At 46.2% G+C, this 25409-nt stretch overlaps 1 protein-coding gene and 1 pseudogene across 1 annotated transcript in view; both read right to left on the reverse strand.

The window, feature by feature from the left end:
• Positions 1–1820: 1820 nt before the first annotated feature.
• LOC144167982 (ATP-dependent DNA helicase Pif1-like) lies at positions 1821–5463 on the reverse strand (annotated as a pseudogene).
• Positions 5464–12151: 6688 nt separating this feature from the next.
• LOC144167121 (uncharacterized) overlaps positions 12152–25409 on the reverse strand; it is a 33671-nt gene continuing 20413 nt past the window's right edge. The window contains exons 5-6 of the mRNA XM_077696496.1: positions 23963–24077; positions 12152–13400 (exon numbers count right to left, since the gene is read on the reverse strand). Coding sequence (XP_077552622.1) covers positions 13169–13400; positions 23963–24077 — 347 coding nt within the window. The 3' untranslated portion in view covers positions 12152–13168. The remainder of the gene's footprint in view (positions 13401–23962; positions 24078–25409) is intronic.

Genomic DNA, 25409 nt, shown 5'->3' on the forward strand with positions numbered 1-25409 from the left:
CTGTCGATGTCGTAATAAGCAAGGGCTGATATTTTTTCCTGTTTCAACGTCGGTGCTGCCGCTGCTTTTTATTGAATTTGGCAGCTTTTTTTTTTTTTGCTTCTGAACATTTTTGACGAGGCTGGGAGGATGGTGCAATGGGGTGTCTTTTTGAAATTATATTGCATGCATGGCCTCAATCAATGAAGAGCTGAACACCTTTTCCTCACCCTTTCAACACCCTTCCAAAAAAAAGGGTGTTGAGGTTGGTCAACACCCTTTTTTTCACGCGAAAAGGGTGGAGAGCTACGAAAAAGGGTGTGGAGATTCAAGAAAAATGGTGTAAGGGCCTCCCAACACCCTTTTTTCAATTATTGTACACCTTTTTTGGCCAAAAGGGTGTAAAAAAGTTTAGTGTGTATGTATGCACCCGTTTCGGTCCCTGGAAGTTTCTTCTCGTGCTGCTGAACTATACACGCGGTTTTTTATTTCCAAGAATGGATTCCATGAAAAGGGAGTCATGGCCTCCGGATGACCTTTCAAGGAGTGTTTGCTTTGTGCCAAGCAGCCCGATGCACGCAATCGTAAGAGCTCGGATGCTTCAGTATTGAACTGCATTCCCATGGTTCAGGGAGACGGTGTTCTGCTTGATGCAGCACCATCTCGACAAGTACGGCGAGCTTTCAATAAATGCCAGTGAGTATTTCGATATATGGGTGGAAGAACGAAATCCGGGCTTCTAGTTGCACTACCAGGCAGGTTTGCTACAGCCTACAAGGGATTCCTCAATGATAAAGAGCAAGCGCTCGGGATTGCCGATAAAGATTAAGTTTATTTGCCCATTTATATATTGACTAGCGGTAGTACCCGGCGATGCCCGGGAGTGCCCAGACATTTAGTCAGTCAGTCAGTCGGGCCCATGTCTTTATAGCCATAAATTGCGACAGTATGCCGCGTTGCCCGGATAGGGCAATATACTAATGGGTATATTTCATGTTGAATGAATTTTTATTCGCTTTTTGAGGTTTTATTGTTAGTTTTTAAAATACCCTATTACATCTATTTACACTAGTATGATAACGAAATCTGTCATTTTCTCCAATGTGGCCTATCTTGCCTATTCCATGGCTGGTGCCGTGAGATACTGGGGAATAAACGCTCACACCATGAAAAAGTAAATTTATTGCAATTTAATATCAACAACAAAAATATCAAAATCATAGGATTCTATGTACATTGTTGAACAAATACGTAAGAGCATAGAATTGAATTGCACGAGACCGTTTCCGTGACATCGCCACAGGTGTTCCAAAAAACGAAAGAAAGCAAACAACGGCACACACACATCACGAATCTGTGTGCTAATTACGCATAGAGAAATAGTTTGCCAGAAAGAGAGCTACACCTTTGTGCTGAAACAGTAGGTGCAGTCACTAAAACGTCAAAACACTTCAGAGTGAATTTTTAACACCGCCGCATAAAAGACAACACCCAAGATAACGTATGGACGGCTTGTCCTACTGTATAACACCGGTAAAACGGGTATTCACCAACGTTGGTAACTCTAGGCAGTGTAACAAAATTATACTGTGAAGTAATCAGTCGAAACCACATTTCTCAGGACATGCGTAAACTTCTACAAAGAACGAAAATCGACACAAAAACGAACAGAATGAAAACCGGTTTTGTGGGCGGCTCCGGGAGCGGAAACATGTTTCACAAACTATGAGTCAAGACTACATATACAAAAAAGGAAAATTGTACATGAAACGTACTTTTTCGATCTTAGTTACTACAGAGGATGTAGAATAATCATGTAGCGTCTCTTTTAGTCCCCATGGTCACTTCAGCACTTCTTTGTACACCACGTTTGCAGTTTTCCCTTCGGGTGCGAGTATCACAAGGCTGCTGGGTGAGCTCATTCGGGAGCAAGCCACATAGAACTGCCCATGAGAGAAGCAGTCATCTGTTAAGTCAATACCTGCTACCTTGAGAGACTGCCCCTGGGATTTGTTGATGGTCATAGCAAAGCAGAGCTTTACTGGAAACTGCAACCTCTTAAACTGGAAGGGGTACTCCGATGGTATCAGCGGTATGCGTGGTATGAAGACGGACTCCCCTCGAGCACAGCCGGTTAACACTGTGGCCTCGATTACGTTCCTGTAGAGGGCCGTCACTTTCAGCCTTGTACCATTGCACAGTTTATTTAGGAGAATTAAGGTTTCGTAGCAGCATGACTGGAGCTCCAACTTTGAGAATGAGCCTGTGGTCAGGGATCCCAGGAGGAGTAAGCGTGTTCAGGAACTCTACGGGGTAGTGAACCGCATCTTCTATTTGAATCAAAGAATCCACAGATCTGAACTCCATTTGTGGCCCTGCGAATGACTTTAGCAAGGTATCATTAATGAGGGCAGCCCTGTTGTTCTTGGGGGTGAGAATTGCGCGCTCGCACAGCCAGTCCATGGATTTCATGGTTATGTCTGCGATATCCGGGTATATCTTGGCCGTGAGCTGTGCTACGGTCGTCACCACTGAGGCGAGACCTACAGGAATTTGAACCTTACCACCGGATTTGGGGTACTCGCCGTCCCCTATTCTTAGTAACAGTTTGAAAAATGCATCAGCGGAGGCACCCCCGTTCAAGTGGACCCGCACATTTTTCTTGAGAGACAGTTTGCAGATGAGGGGCCATAGATAGGATGTCCTTATACATGCCTTCACCTGGTCCGCTCGAGTACCTCTTGGCACTACAGGAAGAGTCTGGCGAAAGTCTCCAGCCAGCAGCATAGTCACTCCGCCCATCAATCCATCATTCTCCCTGATGTCTTTGAGGGTTCTGCTCAGAGCTTCAAAACCTCCCTTATGCGCCATTGTGCTCTCATCCCAGACAATGAGCTTGCAATCTCGTAGCACTTGGCTCATGCTGCTGTGTTTCGATATGTAGCATAGAGGGGTTTCTACTTTGGTGAGGTTGAATGGGAGTTTGAATGCCGAATGGGCCGTCTTGCCGCCTTCCAGCAGTGTTGAAGCTATGCCGGACGATGCAGCAGCCAATGCGATTCCACCACCACTCCGTACCTTCGCCAGGAGCAAGTTGATGAGGAAGACTTTCCCAGTGCCACCAGGAGCATCCAAGACAAACACCTTCCCAGCAGCTGACTGCACGCTGGACAGAATCTGTTGGTAGACAGAGAGCTGCTCGTTCGTCAGTAAACGTTCGTTGCCTGACACTACCAGAGCCAAACCATTTGTGTCGTAGCTTGTCTCCCTGAGGTACTCTTTGTTTTTTAAGAAGTCTTCACCCCTTGTTGGATTAGGCAAGCCGTAAAGTGGCAGGCCCTGTCCTCCAAATTCCAGCACTGCGTCCTCGATGAGCCCAAGGCACCGGTTGTACACCTCGTCCATCACCTGCCTTGACCTGCACTGCACGTCCCTCTGCACCTGCCGCGCAATGTCCTCCGAGAGATTGTCTTTGTACTTTTGCCAAAGACTGAGTGGATCGGAGAGCTGGCAGAAAACCAACATCACAGTGAACAGCTCCCTCAACTTGAAAGGTGAGTCACACAGGGCAGCTTCCTGTAAAGTCAAGTCCCAATTTCCGTCCTCTTCAAGCAAGCCTCGTGCCTTGCATGCAGACTGGAATGTGGGATGGAGCACACCATCTACAGTCTTCAGATCTGCGAAATACGTGGGACCCCGCACCTCATGTAGGAGCAGGCTAAGATGATAACACTCTCTGTTGTATGGATGGACGGTGTACACTCTTCCCAGCGTGTTATCTTTCTTCACTCCTTCCCAACCGGCAACGTTCTTTCCCTGCTTCCTTCTCATGAACTTGGAGTTTTTCAACACAAAGTAAGAAGGGACCTCACAGTACAGTAAAGTTTTTGCAAAGGTGTCAGTTTTGCACAACTCAAAGAAAGACAACAGCGTTGTCTTCGGATGGTTACTAATTTTCTGCGCCAGATTATGGGAGTTGAAATACACACGCTGAGCATTCTCGAGGTGAACAGCGAGATGGAAGACAGAAGGAAGCCTCTCATGTATAGGGCATGCCAAGATTCTCCAAACCGCCTCCGAGGAGCTGATATACCGGCCACTCTCACACAATGTGACCTCATCCCGGTCATTTCCTAATGCAAAGGATGCTTGATCACTGCCTTTATTCACATACTTACAAACGTACTTGATAGACTTGACAGAGTTACAGTACTCCACATTGATGTGAGCATTGAAAGTACGTGACAGGACGGGGTTATAGGGCACCACCCACCGGTTGTCAAGTTCCATTCCTTTAATTTCGACGGTGAATGCACCGTCAGACGGGGTCCTTCTTCTGTACTGCGGGTACCCATCTTCTCCTGTCTGGGTGTCGTTAATAAATGGTCGGGGGTACCTCTTGCTGCAGCTTCCTCGCTTCATGCATGGAGATTCTTTGTTGATGGTGTCGCACGGGCCATGGATCATATTGGCTTTGACGATGTCATAGAGAAGGGGGTCTTGGTCAGGGTCAGGTATTTCAGCCGAAATTACCTGGTCAATTATTTCAGGAGAGATCCGGTGCTCCAGCCAGAGCAAAATGTGCACATGAGGAAGACCCCGCTTTTGCCACTCGACATAGAACATGAAGCACTGCAATGTCGCAAATAAAGCACCCTTTTGCAAGAGAGACATCATTTTTTTCACCTTCAGATGGAACACCCTGGCTACGATGTCGTGTCTGTCGTGAGACCTCTGGCCGGGTAGCAGTGCATCAGTGATGTCCTTCCATCGAGGGTTGCAGGTGAAAGTTATAAAGAGATCGGGACGTCCGTAGTGACGAACATATGTCATAGCATCTTGAGTCCGCTCATGCATGTAGCGAGGTCCACCAGTGAAGCTTGCGGGGAGAACCACCAAGTGGCCGAGCTGAGAAGCGCCTGCATCTTTTATTCCAACGGCGTCTTTTAGGTTAATGTAGCTGTCAGCCCTCAGCTGCGCCTGATTGTTCCTGATGAACATTAGCCTTTCAGACTCGATTTTAGCGTACATATACACCAAGTACTGACTGAAGAGCGACCGGAATTGCACCAGATGGTTTACCTCCGCTTGCCTGAACATGATTCGGTAGGAGTAGAAGCTCGCGGCAGAAACTGTCGTTTTTAGGGGCAACTTGGTCTTGGGGTCACGCTGGTGTAGGTCAATGGGTACCTCCCCACGACAAAAGAGTAGTGGGTACTGAAGGGCGTCATATGCTCTGTGAATTTCACTAATACGGAGCAGGGTGTTGTCGTGGCTGTGCAGCACGATGTCGCGGTGCTGAAATTGTTGACCAACCATGACCAGAGCCACCTCATTCGCCGTGGGTACGTGGAAGCGACCTTTGTGAGCGCCTGCGGGTTTGGTGTGTTCCAAAATTACGACGTCGAACGACTTACACGTCGGAGGCACTTTTTCCATGGTGGTCTTGAAGTCCTTGACGTAGCTGTTGACGTCGTGCAGCATTTTTTGCAGCTCTTTCACCAAAGGCTTTTTTACATCTGGAAAGTTGGCACATCTTAACCGCACTTCCCTATCGCCCTCGTCAACGAAATATATTTGCAAGAATTGCGCTTCTCGTTCAGGTTGCGGCAGAAGTCCTCCCACCAAGTGATATACTTGCCCCTGAACTTTGAATGTGGGCATGAAGCAATCTTCAGCAATCTGCTTGGCACCGAACGACGTCATTTGGAAGCACCCATTGTACTTCCGCACACGGTCTATGAAATGGCCATGTTGCGGGCGGGTGCTCATCAAGAGGCTGTTGAGAGGCTAGGGTAGGGGCTGAAAGAGCGGAAGCTGCACTTGGCCAGCGCTGCAGCACATGCTTAGGGCCTCATCCTTCCACTTGAATGCATTGCAAAAGTGGCACTTGTGGATCATGCTGCCTAAGGCTACTGTGCGTCCACCTCATAAGCCAGGTGGGGATCATAAGCCATGCCTGAGAAAGCTTTGACCTTCCACGGAAGCCCTCGCCCTTCCACTCGTCTTCCGGGATGTCTTTGCTCATACCGTGATTTGGCTGCTATCACCATCGCTGACTCATTTACTTGGTAGGAAGCCACCGATGCCCTGTGTAACTGAGGGTGATCTCGTTGGTACGTGGCCGCTGTTACTCTGTGTACCTCAGGGTGATCTCGTTGGCACGTGGCTGTTGCTCGTCTGTGTACTTCGGGATGATGTTGCTGGTACCTTTGCGCAGCAGAACGGTGCACCGCGGGATTACTTTGGGTATATTTTGTAGCCGCTTCTTTAAGTTGCTTTGTTCTTTGACGGTCAGTGTACCTGAGACGGCGTTTGCCCCTTGTACGACGTTTAGCCGGAGCTTTCTTGGGAGTGGAGGCAACAGATGGCTGTAATAGCATCAAGGGGCGGTCCGGCTCGGAATGGGGGGTCAGAGAAAGCACCTGCATAGGTTCTTGTGGTACGTACACATCAAAATGGCCGCTAGAGAGGTCCTACGTAAAACGTAGCCTTCTAACTGGGTGGTCTTCCACACCGAAACGCGCATACAGGTCACCATTACGGTAAACCTCAAACACGAAAGCGAAGAGTTCGCTAGCTGCCATCAGCTCACACAAACCACCATAAGTTGAGGCACGAGACATGTCAGCGAAGTACTCAGCTGAGCTGCTGTAGTTATCCCCTGAACTGTCATGTGACATAACAGAAAACTTCTCCCAGTTGTTCACCACGTGCCTGACGATTAACTCACGCACTTCTTGCGCCAATAGTTCCGCGTCATACATAAGGTAGGAAAGAGACCAGAACAGACAGGCTCCATCCCCTTTGATGGGAATGATGGAGTGCAGCACCTTCATACCATTAACGTTCAAAAATTGAAATTCCATTGTACGCAACACGTGAAATGCCGGGTGAAATGAAAATGTTGCAGCACGTGAAATCCGGAAAAATTATAAAACCACTGCAGACATGCAAAATTTTCAATGGAAGTGGTGAGCATGAGCCATTTTCCACACTAAGAAGCAAAAAGGAAACCCAAAGAATCAAAAGAACAAAATAACCGAAAGGTTTAAGGGGCATGGTTAGATATAAATAAAAAAAAAACATGTTGCTTGCTACCACGGATACATTTTTGCCATGCCAGGGCGCGCGTCAGACGGAAGATGCAAAATGGCGCATAACGGCAAGAAACAGAATGCACGTGAGAAAGGATCAAGCGCGGCTGCAGTAAAATATGGTGGAAAATTTGAAAAGTAACACTGCTTAAGAATCAGTTCATCTCTGGCATGCGAGGACAAGTAGATCACAAAGCCATTACCACGTAGATGTCACCAATCCCGGCTTCTTTGGAACATGTTGGCACCCTGGGTGCACGACGGGCACCTTCCGAGACGAAAGCTGCCGACCACAACGTCTCCTAGACACCGCGTGGCGTCCACACACAGCTGAATCACGTGGAACCGTAGATAGATTTTCTTTGAAAGTGCAGAAGCCGCGAAGAAGGCACAGTTGGAAAGGACGTTTGCAGCACTCAGTGGGCGGCGATCACACGAGTGAATTAAACAGACATCATTCAACGACAGCCACTGAACGAAAAAAAGCAGACGCACATGGCGAGCGAGCACTTGTTACATGCGTTTCTTCCGCCATTCGCTCATCGTGGTGCGCGTAAGGCACAGTAGCGTCGTGCGGTGGCCATGAGTGTCAATTGTAGGTGCGATAGAAAAGCATGGATCTGCGTTGTTTGATTAAAATAATATGGATTCCTAAAGGAGGCGTGTGGTTGCTGAAAGCTTAAAGAGATTGTGCGCGGCAATAAATAACATGGGTGCCTACGGTAGGCATGTCGTTGAAGAAAGATTTAAGAGATGGCGCGCGGGTTTCTAACGCGCGAAAATTCAACTGAATGCGACTTCCGGAGCGGTAGTATATAAAAAAGACTGCTGGTCTGGTAATATGAGTGTTAAGGCAAAACGTCCAAATTGGTTCTTGTGAAATGTATGCGCAGTGTTTATAAGAGAAAGGGAAGCGTCTAAAAAACGCATACACGCGCGTAAAAGCCACCTGCGTACAGGAGGCCAGAAAAGCTCTAAAACCGGAAGGGACAGGAGCAGACACTGTACCAATGAGCCTTAGCGCTTCTTAGCGGTCACCTCTTCTCTTTTACATTTATGATATATGACACCGGCTCCTACTGGAGGTGCGTAGTTGCCGAAGGTGCGTAGTTTACCCGCCGCGGTGGCTTAGTGGCTAAGGCGTTGCGCTGCTGAGCACGAGGTCGCGGCTTCGGTTCCCGGCCGCGGCGGCCGCTTTTCTGATGGAGGCGAAAAGCAAAAACGCCCGTGTGTTCGAGATTTCGGCGCACGTTAAAGATCCCCAGGTGGTCAAAATTATTCCGGAGCCCTCCACTAAGGCGCGCTTCATCGCCTACGTTGCGTCGGCGCGTTAAACCCTACAATCAATCAATCAGTTGCCGAAGATGCCTACAGATGGCGAGCGCTATGCGAACGCGGGAAAACTCAAGTGGAGTTTACGTGCAAAGGCATGCAAATTGAAAAATCTCGCTGTCCTTCTTGTCCGCATGTTAAGGCAAAATCCTGAAGTAGGTTTTTGAGCAAATAAATGGGCAGCATTTTCAAGAAAAAACGAATCATAGATATCAACTGGCTGCGTAGTTATTTGCGAATATGTAACAACACAGTCCTTTCCAGAAATCCTGCTTACCGGTATTGGGAGGGTGTCATTGAAAAATGTTGTATAACAGTGTTGAGATACGTCAGTAAGTTGCCTATCTCAATAAAAACCAGTTCGATATCTGAGATGGCGGGCGGTAAAAAAATTAATATGTGAAAAACTATTTTACCGCTTTTTACCGCTTTTCACTGCCTCCATGGTGGAATTTTTAAAATTTTAAGAAATATTGACCTCCAACACCGTAATCAGAATGTGCCCTTGCAATCTGTAGCCGTTTGAAAAAGCAGTTTCACTAGACGTGTACAGAACCTGTCAGGCCTTTTTGGCTCATCAGCCGTGTCATGTGTAAAAAACAAATTGACCCCTTTAGCGGTGTCGCAGAGCGAAATCCTTAAAAATGGTTCGGTATATTTGTATGAGTAACATATTCTAGCAAAAATCAGGTGGGTTACTGAATCGGTGAAAGATTTATTCGAGAATCTTTAGGAACACCGTTTTAGTTCCGGAATACGGTATCACCTCGCTGGTGTAGGTTAGGGCGAATTCCAAAAACTACTTTTTCGGTATTCTTAAGGGCTACTTATATCAGCAAAAAGCGCTTCGATATGTGGATGGGTGACCGAGAAAATCACGAATTCGCGAAACCACAATTTCGCCCTTTTCTTCAGCTAGGAGGGCAATTTCTGAAAAACCCGCCTAGTGAGCACCTACTCAATGACGCAAATAAACTCGTGAAATTTCAAGTCTCTAGGTCTAACAGTTTTGGCTGGGCGTTGATGAGTCAGTCAGTCAGTCAGTCGGGCACTTCTCTTTATAGGTAGAGATTGCGCCGTAAGCATTTTACTTTGGCCGGGTGGCTGAATCTAGTTGCAGACAGACAGACGGACAGACAGACATACATACAGACAAACCAAAATTTCTATCGTCTTTAAAATGCGCCCGCACAAGAAAGAAAGTGGCGCCTTCGAAATGACGCAGAAAGGCACTAGCAGCGCAAGAAAAAAATGACGCGTCCCAATTGACGCGTCCCAACAGTTCCAGCATACGAACTTGAAGCAAAACAAACAGTACAAAACTCCGGTTCGTGCAGTTTTAGGCAGAGGGCGCGCAGGCACTGCAAAGGCGGGAAATTGGAATTGCCTATTCATCAAAAGAGCAGTGAGGCAGGACAGCAAAGAGCGTAATGGGTGGCAGCAGTCAGCGGATAACGGCGCCACAACCGATTCTGGCAAATCACTGCTCTTTACTTCCGGCAGTTTTCACATTAAGTGGAACGGCTTCAAGTTTTTTAAATGCAGAGCATTTCAGTAACTCAGGATGTCACCCGCGTTTACGTCCGTAGTCGTAGTCCGCACCCCTCCCCTTACACTATATAAGAGGAAATACTATCCGGCACCAGGTTTCGATCCCTCGACCCTGCGGGCGGAACGCAATGTACATGGTGCTCTAACCACTGCGCCACAAAGCCGACACAGAATGGGACGCTACGGACGCGCCTTATATCGTTGACTCATTCAAATTACTGCTGACGAGCGCTCTCTCGTCAGCAGTTGCACAAGTGCAACAACATTAACGTAACGCAAACTACTTAACGTCGTGCGCCCCCGGAAATGCTCTACATTTCATCGTGCCCCTCGCGAGGGGGATGTTTCGCACTTGATCGCACTACCGCTGCTCTCTGCGCATGCGCCCCGTCGCTATAGCAACGGAGGCGCGTCGTCTGCTTCCAGGACGCCGCGGCGCCAAATTGAAACGGGTGGTGAGCGGTGGTGCCGCACGCCGCTCGTCGAAACGCGCCGTCGGAAGCGAGAAACGTCGTCGCCACATCTGCGATCGAGATAAATAAATGCAAACGTAAAGCGCCAGACATTCGGCGCATTTACCTCATCCTAGCCACGAACAGCTGATCCGACAATTCGTGTCCTGATATGCGCTGGCTTTGGCTAGGCTAATCGGCGCTAGCATACGAGTTTTTCTTTTTAAATGAGTACCTGTTCACTACATTCGTCCTGAAATCTTGGCGCAAGCCCTGGCATCGTATCATTATACTTTACATTACCATTTTGCGGCATGAGAGGTATTGCACTCCAGTTTCTACGGAGCCATGTGTCTAATCTCAAGCAGTTGGCGGTTCTTCAAAACATGTTTTCAGATACTAAATGTGCAAAATTTGGTGTGCAACAGGGATCAATATTAGGACGGGTGTTATTACTTGTGTGGGTCAATGACATTTTCTGTCCCATGAGCAGCGAAAATTGTGCTGTACGCACACGAAACGAATATCTTCTTTTCATCACTGAACTTATCATATTTTGTTCCATAACAAATTAATGGCCCTACAGCCCATCGCGATGGCGTAGTTGCAATCTGGTTCAGCTTAACATTAATAAAACAAAGTATGTAGTTATCTGCTGTATTAATAGAGCTGTTACTCTTACTGATACTCTTACACCGTAGTTAAATAGCACGTGAGTAGAACAGGTTATCGACCGCAGCGTAAAGCCATATACATATAAATTTATTTGCACAAAATGCAATCAGAGCAAATAGCCTTTTACTGGACAATAAATTAAGAAAAATTGCGAAATAACGCCAGGAAGATTGTGTATATATATAGAAAGTAGAAAGTTACAATAGGGTGTTCCCTGGGGAGCGCCAGTGGTGAGAAGCTAAGGCGCTGGCTACGGAAATGTTCTTTGTTACACGTCACAGAACTCTTAGACGAGGCATAAGCATGCAAAGATAAAAAAAAGAGAGCCATTCCACTTTGAGAACGTGGACGGCCAGCGGAACTGTAAATGGTGTACCGATGACCATCCATTCAAGAGGCAACGAGTAGAATGTGCCGAGCTCCTTGCTCAGCACTATTTGCTTTCTGGCTGCATTCACACGCATTGATAATTTGATCGTGGATCTTCACTAGTTGTAGCTGCCCCTTGCCGCGGTAGACATTACGTTGATTTCCGCTCCAGCGCTCCTGACTGACACGTTGCTGAGTTGTCGAAGTAATACTTGGCCTTCCCAGAACGTCAGCGCAACGCGCATTGAATTCCCTGCTGGGCAGCTCAGAGAGATTGCCTATTTTTCTCCGATGAGTCGGCGCACGTCGTCAAAGAATTGTCACAATAATTTCACTAGTTGAGTCTGAATCTCTTTAAATGAGACAAGTTATGATTATCCAGTAAAGCATATAAGAGGTTGGGAGAGGGGAGGCTGATATTCTCCGTGGGATACACGCGGTCATCCTCGATTTTTCACGTTTGATCGGTATCCATGTGCCAAGGATTGTTATTGTAAATGCAAACACAAGAAAAGCAATTTTGCCATGTTCGGCTTACACAGCTTCGTTTTAAAAAGCTCAATAAACGAAACGCACTCTTTTCTAGGCCATTCCAAAACAGCACGTCTTAAAACGTGCATTAAATGCCTTACCGTATACGCTAAATGTACGGTGAGCTTCAAACCAGCTGAAAATTATAACAAGCGACAACGCAACCAAGGACGCCTCTTTTATTGGCACGGCTTCAGTGATAAATGGAGTTTATTTCACGCTCTCGATGCAGTCAACGTGTCAGAAATGTAGCGGAGCTTCTGCTCGCATGCGCTGTTGGCCACGGTGACGGGTGCCCGCAATGAAGCGGAATTGCTCCACACCGGTCGACCGCCGTCAACGGCGACGGATCACCAAAACAATGCGTTACTTACGTTGTTTCTCTTTAAGGAAAATATCGAGAACTATAGGAACTATGGCAGCTATATACAGGGACTCTAGGAAAAAGAAGGTCCGAGCATTCCCGTGCCGGCGGAGGGAACTATGAAGTTATAATGCACGATTTTGCCATTGGTATATGCGGCGCCTATGGTAGATGCGTAACGACCTGTGCCTTGCTGCTACACTTACTGTCAGTTTCAGGGCCACATAAAGACTGAGTGGTGTAGTATAGGGGAAATTCTACGGATTATTAGACATTTGCGTTCGATACAGGTATGCATAATTCGCGCGGAGTGTTCCCGCGTGAAATCATAAACAAGATGAGTGCTACAGAAGACTCCACAAAGACTCGTGGTTGTGGTTCGAGTGCGGTGTCCGTTAGAAGAGGCGACGTGCACAAACATGTAATGGTTACGGTGGGGGGCGGCGAATATTTCTTAGTGCGAGTAAAGTAATTGCCAATCACAAAAATGTCAATTTGGACGCCGCCTAGAGTAGATAGAGCGTGCAAAATGTGTATTAGATCAAAGAAAGTATACAAGAAAAGGTAGGTGAAATTTTCTCAGTCCAGAAAGCAAAAAAATTTTTTGAAGTGCTTGCCACTGATTTTGTTTTCGAAAGAAAGAAAGGACACATCGATTCAAGCACCTAACTATTCTGTCACGGATATTTAGGTACACAAAAAACGACGAAGGTCGCGTCAACGCTAGTTTAGTCGGTAGACGTCGCGTTTAAACGCTCACTGGGTTTATGGTACACACGTATGCTATCTCAAGCGCTCACAATCGACGAAGAGATCACTTAGCGTAATACAAAGAGGCCAACGAATGGAATTAAGCCGGTTGTGATGGCCACGAGGGTTTCGCTTGCTATCGCACTACTGCCTCCGGAGCCGCAGAGGCGGCGAATGTTTGTGAAGGAGCCCTGAAGCCTGAAGAGTCCAACCGTGTCCGGCTTCTCCACGCACATGTGCAGGCGGCTATTGTCCTCTGGTAGGCACTCATGAAATGCAGACGCCAGGTCTCCTTGGGGCCTGCCAAACAGAAGAAAAGAGCGAGAACAGGAGAGTTACAACCTCACTTTTAAGGATGATGGTCTTACTTGGGCTAGTTAAACGCAGAAGTCTTGGTCTGTCTGTCTGTCTGTCTCTCTGTTTGTAACTCCATTAAGCCACCCGGCCAAAGTGAAACGAGCTGCGCAATAGTCTTACATACCCACAGCCAAATCTAAACGTCTAAGTGTGGTGTCAATGTTCATACTTGTCAATGTTGTTGAAGAAGAACCACACATTACGGGAAAATAATGCAGAAAATCAATACATTGGTTTTATTTGCAGTGTTCCTTTATTAAAAATTTTATGGATGCGTGGTTTTTTGCGATACCAAATGAAATACTACAGCAACAGAAGGAAACCGTCGCCTGCTGTTGCCCGCGCCACTATAGCTACTGGCGGAATTTAAGAAATCAAACGGCAACAGCAACGAAAAGTTTCACTATATAGGTTCCACGTTCCGCTTGAAACGGTCGTGGAGCAGGGCAACGTGGTTCTATAAACGTTGAAGTAACGTGACACGATTCACGCGCGTCTCCGCCGTACTGCAGCGCTGGCATCGAGGCACCAGACATGGAGCAGTAGAGCGCAGTAAATTTAAAATAACTAGAGTAAACCTCGAGCGTGTTTTCTTGGCGAAAACGAGACGGGAGAGAAACAGCATGAGAGGTGAGCGGGAAAAATTAGGGAGGCGCTTACTCGGCAGGGGCGCCAGTAGACTATCGTCTTTCGTCGACATTTGCAACGAAATATCCGATACGCGGCCATTTTTTAGTCCCACAAACTGAATTCAATAATTTACCTTCAAAATAAGTACATGGGGCAAATATATGGTTCTAGTAGTACTGAATGACACTAAGTAATGAAGAATTAATTAACCATTCAGCTGTAGTGAATGATATTCAATAATGAAACACAAAAACAGAATCAGCGGTGTTTTTATAAGAAGGCTATGGAATTCGTCAGTTCTTGGGTCACCCACGAAAACGCAATGTTGAAAATTCTAAGGGAGATATTACTGAGTGTTTTAAAAGCCGGCTAGAATTTCTATACTGCTTGTGCGACTAATTAATGAATGATTTTAATTTTTCAATATTTTTTGTTCATGTTTATGTTGAACATAAATTTTTATTGTGGTCATTCTGGACTTTTTTTACTGGCAAGGGGACAACCAATTTGTTTAAAATGTTGCGGACGCTAGCAAGCATTAGTCGGCGCATTTGTTGGCCACAAGCTCAATACGAGAAGGTGGTGATGATAGGCGTACAGTAAAGGCATTTCAAAACAGAGTTATTTATAGCAGGTCAGAAAAAAGAAAAACTCATATGCTAGCGCCGATTAGCCTAGCCAAAGCCAGCGCATATCGAGACACGAATTGTCGGATCAGCTGTTCGTGGCTAGGATGAGGTAAATGCGCCGAATGTCTGGCGCTTTACGTTTGCATTTATTTATCTCGGTCGTAGATGTGGCGACGGCGTTTCTCGCTCCCGACAGCGCGTTTCGACGAGCGGCGTGCGGCACCACAGCTCACCACCCGTTTCAATTTGGCGCCGCGGCGTCCTGGAAGCAGACGACGCGCCTCCGTTGCCATAGCGACGGGGCGCATGCGCAGAGAGCAGTGGAAGTGCGATCAAGTGCGAAACATCGTCCTCGCGAGGGGCACGATCAAATGCAGAGCATTTCCGGGGGCGCACGATGTTAAGTAGTTTGCGTTACGTTAATGTTGTTGCACTTGTGGCAACTGCTGACGAGAGAGCGCTTGTGAGCAGTAATTTGAATGAGTCAACGATATAGGGCGCGTTCATAGAGTCCCATTCTGTGTCGGCTTTGTGGCGCAGTGGGTAGAGCACCATGCACATTGCGTCCCGCCCGCAGGGTCGAGGGATCGAAACCTGGCGCCGGATAGTATTTTCTCCTATATAGTGTAGGGGGAGGAGTGCGGACTACGACTACGCACGTCAACGAGGGTGACATCGTGAGTTACTGAAATGATCTGCATTTAAAACGGTTCTGCTACGGTACGCGGTACTCATTACCGGGCCGTACCGGGAAGGCTCGTTTGAAGAGTTATAGCAGACCGTAACTACCAGACATGCTACCGTGACTACGAGCGACTTCGGTTGTACGTCGTTTGGCAATTCGTCGTGAGTCTCTGCGTTTCCTGTGCTGAAATATTAGTTTTCCGTTCTCAAAAGCGCTAAAGGCAGTTAAAAAAAAAAAAAAACATCCGGCACCCCTCCCACGGAGATTCGAACTAGCGACTGCGTGCATTTTACCTCTACCCCATCTCGACAGGTGGCGCCAGCAGGTAAAGCTGGGCTGTCAGTACATACGCTGGCTGCTTCTAGTTTTTCGTTGTATTTGATATCGCCTGTTCCTCACTCGCCGACTTGTAGACGGGACCCATGTTGCTGTTAATGCTATTTTTATTGCCGGATCGCCTTTATTTATCCTAAAAGAAGCGATCGTACATTCGTCGCTCGACGACACAAGCTCCACAGTTGGGTCGGGGCCGTGTTTTGATTGCTGCTTGAGCTGTCAAAATCGCGCGGATTTTACTTGTTGCACCCACATGTTTCTTAAACGATCTCATATTTACAATTCGTTCGAATAAGCGTGAGCTAAGCGTACGTCTACCAAACTCTTCCAAAGCGGCCGTTGTCTTTCGAACGATGGACACGTTACTTCTCGGTACCATCCGGCAAGTCGCTCCGGTTTACGGTAGGGTTCTGCGCATGCGCGGTGGCGTCGCGACGGTAGACGTTACCGTACCGGAACCGTTTTTCCGATCTGCTATAACTCTCTAATCTTTAGCGTCGGTTAGAAAACGGCCGCCGAGGAAGGAATCGAACCAGTGTCCTCGGCTTAGCATAACAACTATTTCGCCACTGAGCTCTCCCTGCGGAATACCAAAATGCGGAGGAAGTCATGACTGGATTGCGACATTGCAATATTGACATATGAGTCTGTTCCTAAGACAACCACCACAATATCGAAGGACAATAGTATTTTTGCTCTGTAGTGTTCTGATAAGAAAGACCGACCATTTTTGCAGCTGCCAACACCAGTGTTATGAATTTACGTCTTGCCGCCAACATACCGATGGCAAGGAACAGTCTACAAAGCAATACGAGTGCTCGCGTGGATTAACGAGGCTTTCTACAATCAAAAATCGCTTCAAGTTGATGCAGCTGTGTCCGCTAGTGTTTATAACGTTTTCAGGACATCTGGGCACAACAGGGCATTAGTAAATTCGGACATTACACGGGATGCCATTCCGAGACATCAAGTATAAAGAGAACTATTTTATACGTCTACGGGATTTCGTTATCTATAAGTAACGTTTTGCACTAAATGCCTTTTGTGTGATCTTGAGAATGCAGTGCACATCACCTGTGAGCAAATTTTTTTTTAATTTCTCGTTTTGGGGCATCATTTGCCGACACTGAGTGGATATTCAAAATACGCGCCACCTGGGACATTGCTGTTTTCGCAGTAGGCTACACGCACGCGACGCAACTGTGGTACCTACAAATACGGACATCGTGGACTTACGCAGGTGCAGCCGACTTACGGCAGTGGCTTTCGGTACAGATAAGTGTATATATAACGTGCAAACGGTATACGCTTCGGCTCAGTGGAAAAGATAGTGTAAGGTATCACCCGTTTATTCAGGCCAATTTTCCGTGGCAGCAGCTCACTTTGCTGTACCGGCGCTCCATTCTTTTTGCCCGTCTTCTCTCGCACCAGCTGCATCATGCACCGCTCGTCTGTGATTGATCGATACACAACTCACGTCATCCATCACGATACTGAAGGTCCCGAATAGAAGCGGGTGCTCACTTGGCTCATAGTTTGTACTTTACTTTTTGCACGAATGCCAACAAAAAGGGCAACTCTGGTATTGAGCTGAACACCCCTGAATAAATCGCCTGCCGGAGGATAGACGCATGCCTTGGCGGCCGAATTTCTCGAAGCCGGAGTTAGGCCGAAGATACCAGAAAACGCAGACGCTAAAATGCTTGCGCAGTCCAGAAGAATAATATGTGGGTGGATCCCCCTGTTGTAAAAGTCGAGAACACAGCCAATAGAGCGAGGAACTATTGTGAAACGATTGGCATGCGGCTGACGCCGCCGCATTCAGGAGTAAATTGTTAAACTACGAACAGTCTCTGCAACATCTGACCTGATGCTTCTTAAATATTGTCGAAGTCGAAGAAAATGATAAAGTGAAAAGAATGCACTGCCGCCGCCTTGAGTTAGGAAAGATCCCCGGAGAGGATGGCGAGAAAATAAAAAGCGAAGACAAAAAAAAACAGCGTTGAGGAAGACGAATGGCAAATCAAACTTTGCGCCAAACGCTAGGCTTTTACCACGGGGACATTGGCCGCGCAGTACTTTTATACGTTTCGGAGTGGGGTCGTAATATCCCCGTGAGTGAATACGAGCCATTTTTCTCACACCATCACCACGACCACAAGAAAATTATTCAAAGCTCAGCAGTAAATCGGGCAGCAACCACAAATGAAAGACGGACGCGTGTAGAAAAAAAAAGAGCGCCCTGTCACGACATCTCTCTCTGACCGGAGACCGGCATTTGAGCGAACAGCTCAAGGCTGCAAGGAAGGTGTGCATGATGCACAGCCATGAGCAGCACGGGTAGCCCGCAACGTCCGTGAAGAGCAAGCTCATGGTGATGCTGCTAGGGCATCGACGCCGCCACTCACGCCTGAGCGGAAGCGGTTAGATGACGCAACGGTTCCAGGCTACTTGTCACTTCAAGTGACAGTTGGAAATTCTGAGTCTTCTATGAAGTTTCTTTCCGAGAAGTACGACAGCGCGCTCGCTACGGTTGAAAATCAAGACTGTGAGATTGCTCCCCTGAAGAAACGTTCTCCCCACATTGAATCTGGTACCTCCCCCACGATCAGGCTAATCAAGTTAGAACAAAACGAGATACACCAAAACAGTCTTCAGATTCATGGGCTGTCTCCAGAAGAACATGAGGACTTGCTCGAAAAAGTAAATACCATGGCTCGTAGACTTGACTTTCACGAGGTAACAAATCTGACTTAAATCGGATGCACCATTTGCCAAAACGACCTGGCAAAGAAGGGTCTTTCATTGCACGGTTTATTTCATTTTCCTTGAAGCAAAAATGAATGTTGGCTCGCTCTCACCTAAGCATCAAAGAACCATAAAAGAGCTCTGGTAATCGTCGCACCTTAGAATAAGGGGCTATTGCGGCTAGCGCGAACCAGAGCAGAGGACGTGCGCTAGCGCTCTGCCTGGCAGAATAAGGGGCACATTTTGGTTCGAATGAACCTAGGTGATAAGGCGTTTGGGAAGAAGAGTGTGATCTGGAAAAATGAGAATTATGCGGCTGCACTAGCTGCATCTTGAATGGTCACGCACCTTCTGGCTGTGCTTAACGTGCTGTTTATTCACTCACTAATAATGTACGACGAAACAGAACTCGGCCAAACCGTTTTAAAGCAAACCTTTCTCCCTCTACGAGCTAACGGTTTCGTCCTATCGTGCGTGACAAGAAACTTCCAACGCGGCAGAGAAGGGAGTGTGCTTTTCACTCATGGTCATAGTGAAGATGGCGCAGCGAATTGGCGCTATTACCCAGCGTTTCCGGTGGTCACCCTGACGGGCGCGTCAGTGGGACCCTTCCATCGGCTTTGTCGTCTGTTTTAGCGACAGTTGTTTTGATCCTGTTTTGGCGCGGCTTCAGGTCCATTGCGCGCTTTTTAGCACGGCTTGATTGACTCGTTCGACAGCACCACCTGGGTGGGTAACCTGGACCCGACGGAATTAAGTGGTCGTACGGGAAAGATACTTTAAAAATTGGTTTACACGGCCGGGAAAACAAAATGTAGAGACCACACAGACATCTGGCCGATTGAGAAACGCTACCTTTTGCGCCCTGCTTGCCACGAATCAGACTCCGTTTTGTAAATTGGTGAATACTAATTCGGTTGTGTTTTAAGAGGTACTCCAAAGGGCGGATGTAGCAGCTGGTTCTCATAAGTAGCCCTTATATACGTTCCCTCCGATTTGTCGCGATGCTCAAACTTACTAAAGTAAGTAGTTTAAAATCGGTATCGTATAAACAGGTATCACTAAGCTGATATGCCGAATTTTTGCAGCGTCAGCGCTTGTATCTCCGCCGTAGTGTAGCCCCAAGCTAGCACATCTGGATGGCTGGATTCCGCCGTCTTAAACTTCGAAAGACGCTCCTCTCTGTTTTCTTTCTGCTGTCTGTCTTCTTTCTATGGCGCCGTCCGCCGCTCTAGCCCTGACGGTGCCGACGCTGCTGCGTTCGGGACGCCGCCTCCGCGAATCCCAGGTAACGCCTGGCAGAATCTCTGGCTTCATTTTTTGTGGAGTCACGTAGTGAAGTGATGTCGCATGAGAAATTGTGGTGGGCGTCATTTACAGCTTTGCTTTCCAACCACATTCACAGTATGAATTGGAGCCAATGTTATAGCTCTTTTACCTTAACCCTTTGCTGGACAGCGGGACATATACATCTCGGTTTCTATTTCACGTTCTTGGCACTGTTGCTCAAGCACTTTCGTAACGTTGCCACTGAATACAAGCACGCTGCAAGACAAGCAGTACGTCTTGGTTCTTGATGTGCATTTTTCAATTCCTTGCGTTTTTGTGTACTTTCAAGCAGCAAAAAGATTTTGGTAAGCGAATATTGTCTTTCTTGCACTGCAGCAACTACTTACAAATAAAAATTAGCTATATTTATTTTGTGGTATTTGAGCGTCTATTGAATAAAGAAATATATTTTAGGAGACCCAGTGCGATTCGCTTCGCGACAGAGCAGGGGCTGTTCATAGCGCACGGGTATTATTTTTCTATAAACGTCAGTAGATATGTCTCGCGGATGAAGAATCACCTTCACTGGAAGAACTTGACTGGGATGCGTTGACACTTAGCAGGCCTGCGGCCATGAATCGGAGCTTCACCTCCTGGTGGTTCCGATAGTTCTCAACCACCAAAAAACAAGACCACGCTAACTGCACATTGAATGCATGCAATGACCCGCTGTGTGTGAACTTATTCGCATCATGTCACTGGAAGAGGTATTTTCGGCAAGTAGACAACGGGACAAATGGTTCCCACTTGAGCAAAGGGACCGATCTGGACAGTAGGACATGCGGGTCCCACGTTTTCCTCAGCAAAAAAAAAAACGAAAAAACTCCTCAACCCTTCAATCTGTGTTGTCATAATCAGGAAGTGCTAAGCAGCTAAGCTGGAATTTTTTCAAGACGATAACTATTGTTCTCTTGTTGTTTCCACCAAACGGTTAACATACGCAGTTTTAGATACAAAGAACACCAAATAAGTATTTTTTGTCCTCCTGGGGCCATAGTTTCGACGTGTTGTTGTATAGCAAAACTTGGTACTCCGATGCTGCTAACGCTGTGGACATAAACTAGAAACTGATAACCGAAGAAGTAAAATAGGTGGAGGTGTCGCTCTATACGAAGGCGGATCTTTTGTACGACGTTGTTCGTAAACATACTGTGATGAATTCGGTTATTGAATCGCTCTTCATTGCCACACGTGCGCATGTTCTAGGCGTTATTGATCGACCTCCTTCCAGCCCCCTCGAATTGTTTTACGAAGCTTTCAATGCAATCTTCGAAGATCCTCAACTACATGTGGTAGTAATGGGCGACTTTGTTATCAATTATTCCAACTATCTGCTTTGAGCACTGAATTCCGAAATACAGCGCATGTCGATTGTTTTACAAACCTAATTGATATACCGACAAGGATTGCTTGTAGAATTGAAACGCTCTTAGATCTGTGTTCAGTAAATTGTAAAAAAGAAGCTACAATAGTTGGGGTGCTTACTCATAATATGAGTGACCGTGTACATTAGTTTTGCTATATTCAAAGACTGATCCAGCCCAAAACCCATTCTTTATGTTCACCTACAATCTTCAGGGAGATGGACGGTGGTAACTTGGAGCACTTGCCCTAGCTTGCGCCGTCCATTGATTGGAGCGGACTTTACACAACACCAAAGCTAATACTTTTTTGACGGGTTTATTAAAAAGGCCATTGAGGCCTGTATTAGTGAATTTTCTTTTATTACGGTGACTAAAGCCAAAAAGGCAAGAAAACCATCGATTAAATTACCCGCCGCGGTGGCTCAGTGGCTAAGGCGTTGCGCTGCTGAGCACGAGGTCGCGGGTTCGTTTCCCGGCCGCGGCGGCCGCTTTTCTGATGGAGGCGAAAAGCAAAAACGCCCGTGTGTACGAGATTTCGGCGAACGATAAAGATCCCCAGGTGGTCAAAATTAATCCGGAGCCCTCCACTACGGCGCGCCTCATCGCCTGCGTTGCGTCGGCGCGTTAAACCCCACAATCAATCAATCATCATCGATTACATTTGAATACTTAAAACAAATAAAAAAGGCACTGAGCTGTTTGAGAGATTCATAAAATGCAGGAATTTCACGACCCTCGCGGAATACGAAAAAATTACAAACAAATTAGAGGCGGGCATAAAGAGAGCGCGCCTTCAGTACTGCTTTCACAAATTTGTGAGCATTCAGTTTGATCACTCAAAAACGTAAGCGGTTGTAAACAATGTGCTTCGAAATTTAAATGTGTGTGTGCCTTCTGAAAAAAAATAGGGGAAAATATCGTAACTGGAAAAGCCCCTGCTAATCTGTTCAACCAACGCTTCTTGTCCTTCGGGGTGTCCACTTCACGTAGCTCGTATACAAGCACTTGTATAACTCAAAACGTGTGCAGCTACATGTTCCTCTATCCTTCTACTCCGTACGACTCAAATTATCAACGAGGTAAATTACACAAAAAATAATTGTTCTTTCTGCTTTTATGGGATTAAAGCCGCACGAGTCAAAGCTGTGATAGACCGGATTGGTGAGAGCCTTGTGTCACTTTGCAAATTTAATTCTGTCAACTAGAATCGTCCCGGATAACATAAAAACAGAAGAGCCCTTCTTTTACTTAAATGTGGTAGCAAGGATGACAATAATTACCGGCCAATTTCAAGGCTACCTAGGGGAATAACGTTAGGAATTCTACACTATCCAGTTACCTCCAAGAACTGAAATGAATTTGAGGAAATTATTGCAGATTTCAAAACAGAAAATCTATTGAACGTGCTTTAATTAACATCAGGGATAGCCTTACTTATAACATAGAATATAAACTATATTCTTTAGGAACCTAAATAAGACTTCTGGTTCCTCAAATACGCCGTTCGTTTTCCTAAACTGTCATATTATGGTATAAGAATTACTTCACTCCAGCTTTCAGAAGCTACCTATCAGACCGTGAGAAATTCCTCTCGGTTCATGGTTTGAATCCGACGAGCAATAATAACGTATAATGTACCACAGGTCGCTATGTTGGGGCCTATTCCATTTGTTGTATACATTATTGATATTGATTAAATTCCACTCACCCAGGATATTGTTCTTCTTGCCACTGATGATACGAATGTTTTTTTTTGTTTGTTTTTCGTCCACTGATTTGGCATATATTATCGCTACTGCTAACGCTTGGCTACAACAGCTTTCAATATCGCTGTATGGGAATGAACTACGGTGTAATGTTAAGAAGATAAACTGCATTGTTTTCAAGTCTAAGAATAGGCCTACGAAAATTCCTCGCCCTCTCACCTATTAATCATTTCCATTTGAAAGAGTTCAGGTACACATCCCGATTATCTTCGTTGGAATTACCATGTAGATTTTGTTAAACATAAGATCGCACAGCCTATTAGAGTGTTGAACAAACTGCGTCTTCTGTTACCAACACCTCTTAAGCGTCAACTACATTTTTTATTAGTTCATTCTCAATTGCAATCTTGTATGTTGCTTTGGTCCACCCAACCTGTATTTTCTCGTTTCGATTCAAAAAGGGTTATTCGTTTAATTAATAACTTACTTGTGGCCGCTGATGACTTGCTTATTTTGCCAAATACTCAATTATGAGTATCCAATATATGTACGAAGGTATATTGCCCCAGATAATATACTTGACATACGTTAGCGACTTCGAATCCTTTCTCTTAAAGTACACAGACTCTCAATAACACCGCTGCTTTCGGCATACTATTTTCAAGAAATTCAAGACCAGGACAAATTACGGTACCGAGTAGTTAGAATGGCATATAGCGAGTCTCTTAATCTGTCATTCCAACATAATAGGCCTTATTGATTGCTGTAGGTGTTTATATAAATTAAAAAAAACGAATTATGCTTCGCTTTATGAATTTATCAGCAATCGCGCTAAGGTGATGTGCTACCATCGTGCTGTAGCTGCGCCTGTTCACTTACTCTTTCAATTGAAAACTGTGTACCACCTCTTGTTTGTTGGTTATTTCTTGTCAAGTGTTGGCTATTGCATAATTTTGTGGTGCTATTACATGAACTTTGTTGTGCTATCTCGCGAATACTGCGTGCTTCTCTAGTGCTATATGGTGGTGTACCAGTACTCTTTGACAGTTAAAAGTAACCACATTCGCCGTTTCCTTACCCGCACAAATCGAGTGGATTGGGGAAGTAGTCGGCACCCTGCGACGCGATGTTCTTCTTCTTGATGCACTCGAAAAATCTGTGTCCCACCCAGCAGGAAAGACCGCCAACTATGTCTGTAAGGCAAAGGAGCATAAAGTCGCTAATTCAATTATTCTGCAGTCTTTCAAAAGCACTGACAATGGGCATTCAATAGAAACTACGAGAGAGCAGAACGACATGCGTAAAAGAAAAGCAAAGGCAACGCGTGTAACAAAGCGTTTCACTTTTGCATAAAAAGATGCCAAGGTTCGAACGAACAGATTTTGCGCTGAACGTGAGTGCGTGTAACAGCCTATCGCCAGTGTTATTGCTTAGAAATACTAAAAAAGGAACACAAATTTATGTAGATAGAAAGAGTAGTAGGCAACCCTACGCCTACATCTACTTCCGTTTTACCGGATCTTAAAAAGATATGAAAGGCGAACGTTTACTGCCGGTAAATACACGGCAAGCATAAATTGCTACATTTGGAAATAAGAAACAGAGGCATCGAGTGCCGCCTTTATACTCTTAAATATTCTTAGGTTAACCTCCGTTATAACAATGGAGCGAGGAATGCTGAGTTAGTGGGCGCCGATGTTTATGCGTTTGCTCTCGGCTTCGCGTTCTTACAAGACACAAATCCCAACAGCACCCCGAAATAATTGGTGTTTCATGGAGGACGAATCAAATACATTCAGTGAACGTGAGAAATAGTGATATGTACATCGGACCCCATTCATAGTACCTACACTCTACTTTTAAACTGAAAGAATCAGGCTAGTTCTTAAACCATAATGCTCACAGCCCATATACGGACAACGGACAGAGAAAAGCACCCCAAACAAGCGCTTACTTCCAACAAAATGATGAAAAAGAAACTGTATTACGGATTCGGACAAAACGTCACATCAGATAGGTTATCTCAATGAGATACTTTTAGGTGACGACACAGCTTGCAAAACAAACGTTTACTCGTCGTTCTCGAACAGACGCCACTGAGACCGTTAACTGCAGCGCCCCCCAGCACGAAAGAAAAGAAGCTGGCCAAGCGCTAGGTACTCGGAGCTGCTCGGATCTTTTCGGCTCCTCGTCGGTCCTTCACGCCAGCTTTTGTTACCGGTCGTCTACGCAGCGCGGCTCGCGGATACCAGCGGTTGCCGGAGCGGAAGATAATTTTGACAATGCCGTGCGAAGGCATTTGCGCTCGCCGCAGTGTTTCAACGTGATCTGAGAAGGTGTTGTGTGGCTCAGTAGCCGTTGAACACTCACGCCAGTGAGAATTCGTGATCGTGCAACAAAAAATGGTGCGGAAATGCTTTATAGAGGACTGCAACGCCGGTACGCGCAGCAGCGTTCCTATGAGATTGCGGTTGTTAGAAACGATATTGTAGGGGACGTACTACTGAACGTCAAAGAGGTGTGTG

Source organism: Haemaphysalis longicornis, unplaced genomic scaffold (assembly GCF_048455015.1).
Source record: "Haemaphysalis longicornis isolate Haplotype H1 unplaced genomic scaffold, Haemaphysalis longicornis Haplotype H1 scaffold_2, whole genome shotgun sequence".
NCBI classification, from domain to species: domain Eukaryota; kingdom Metazoa; phylum Arthropoda; class Arachnida; order Ixodida; family Ixodidae; genus Haemaphysalis; species Haemaphysalis longicornis.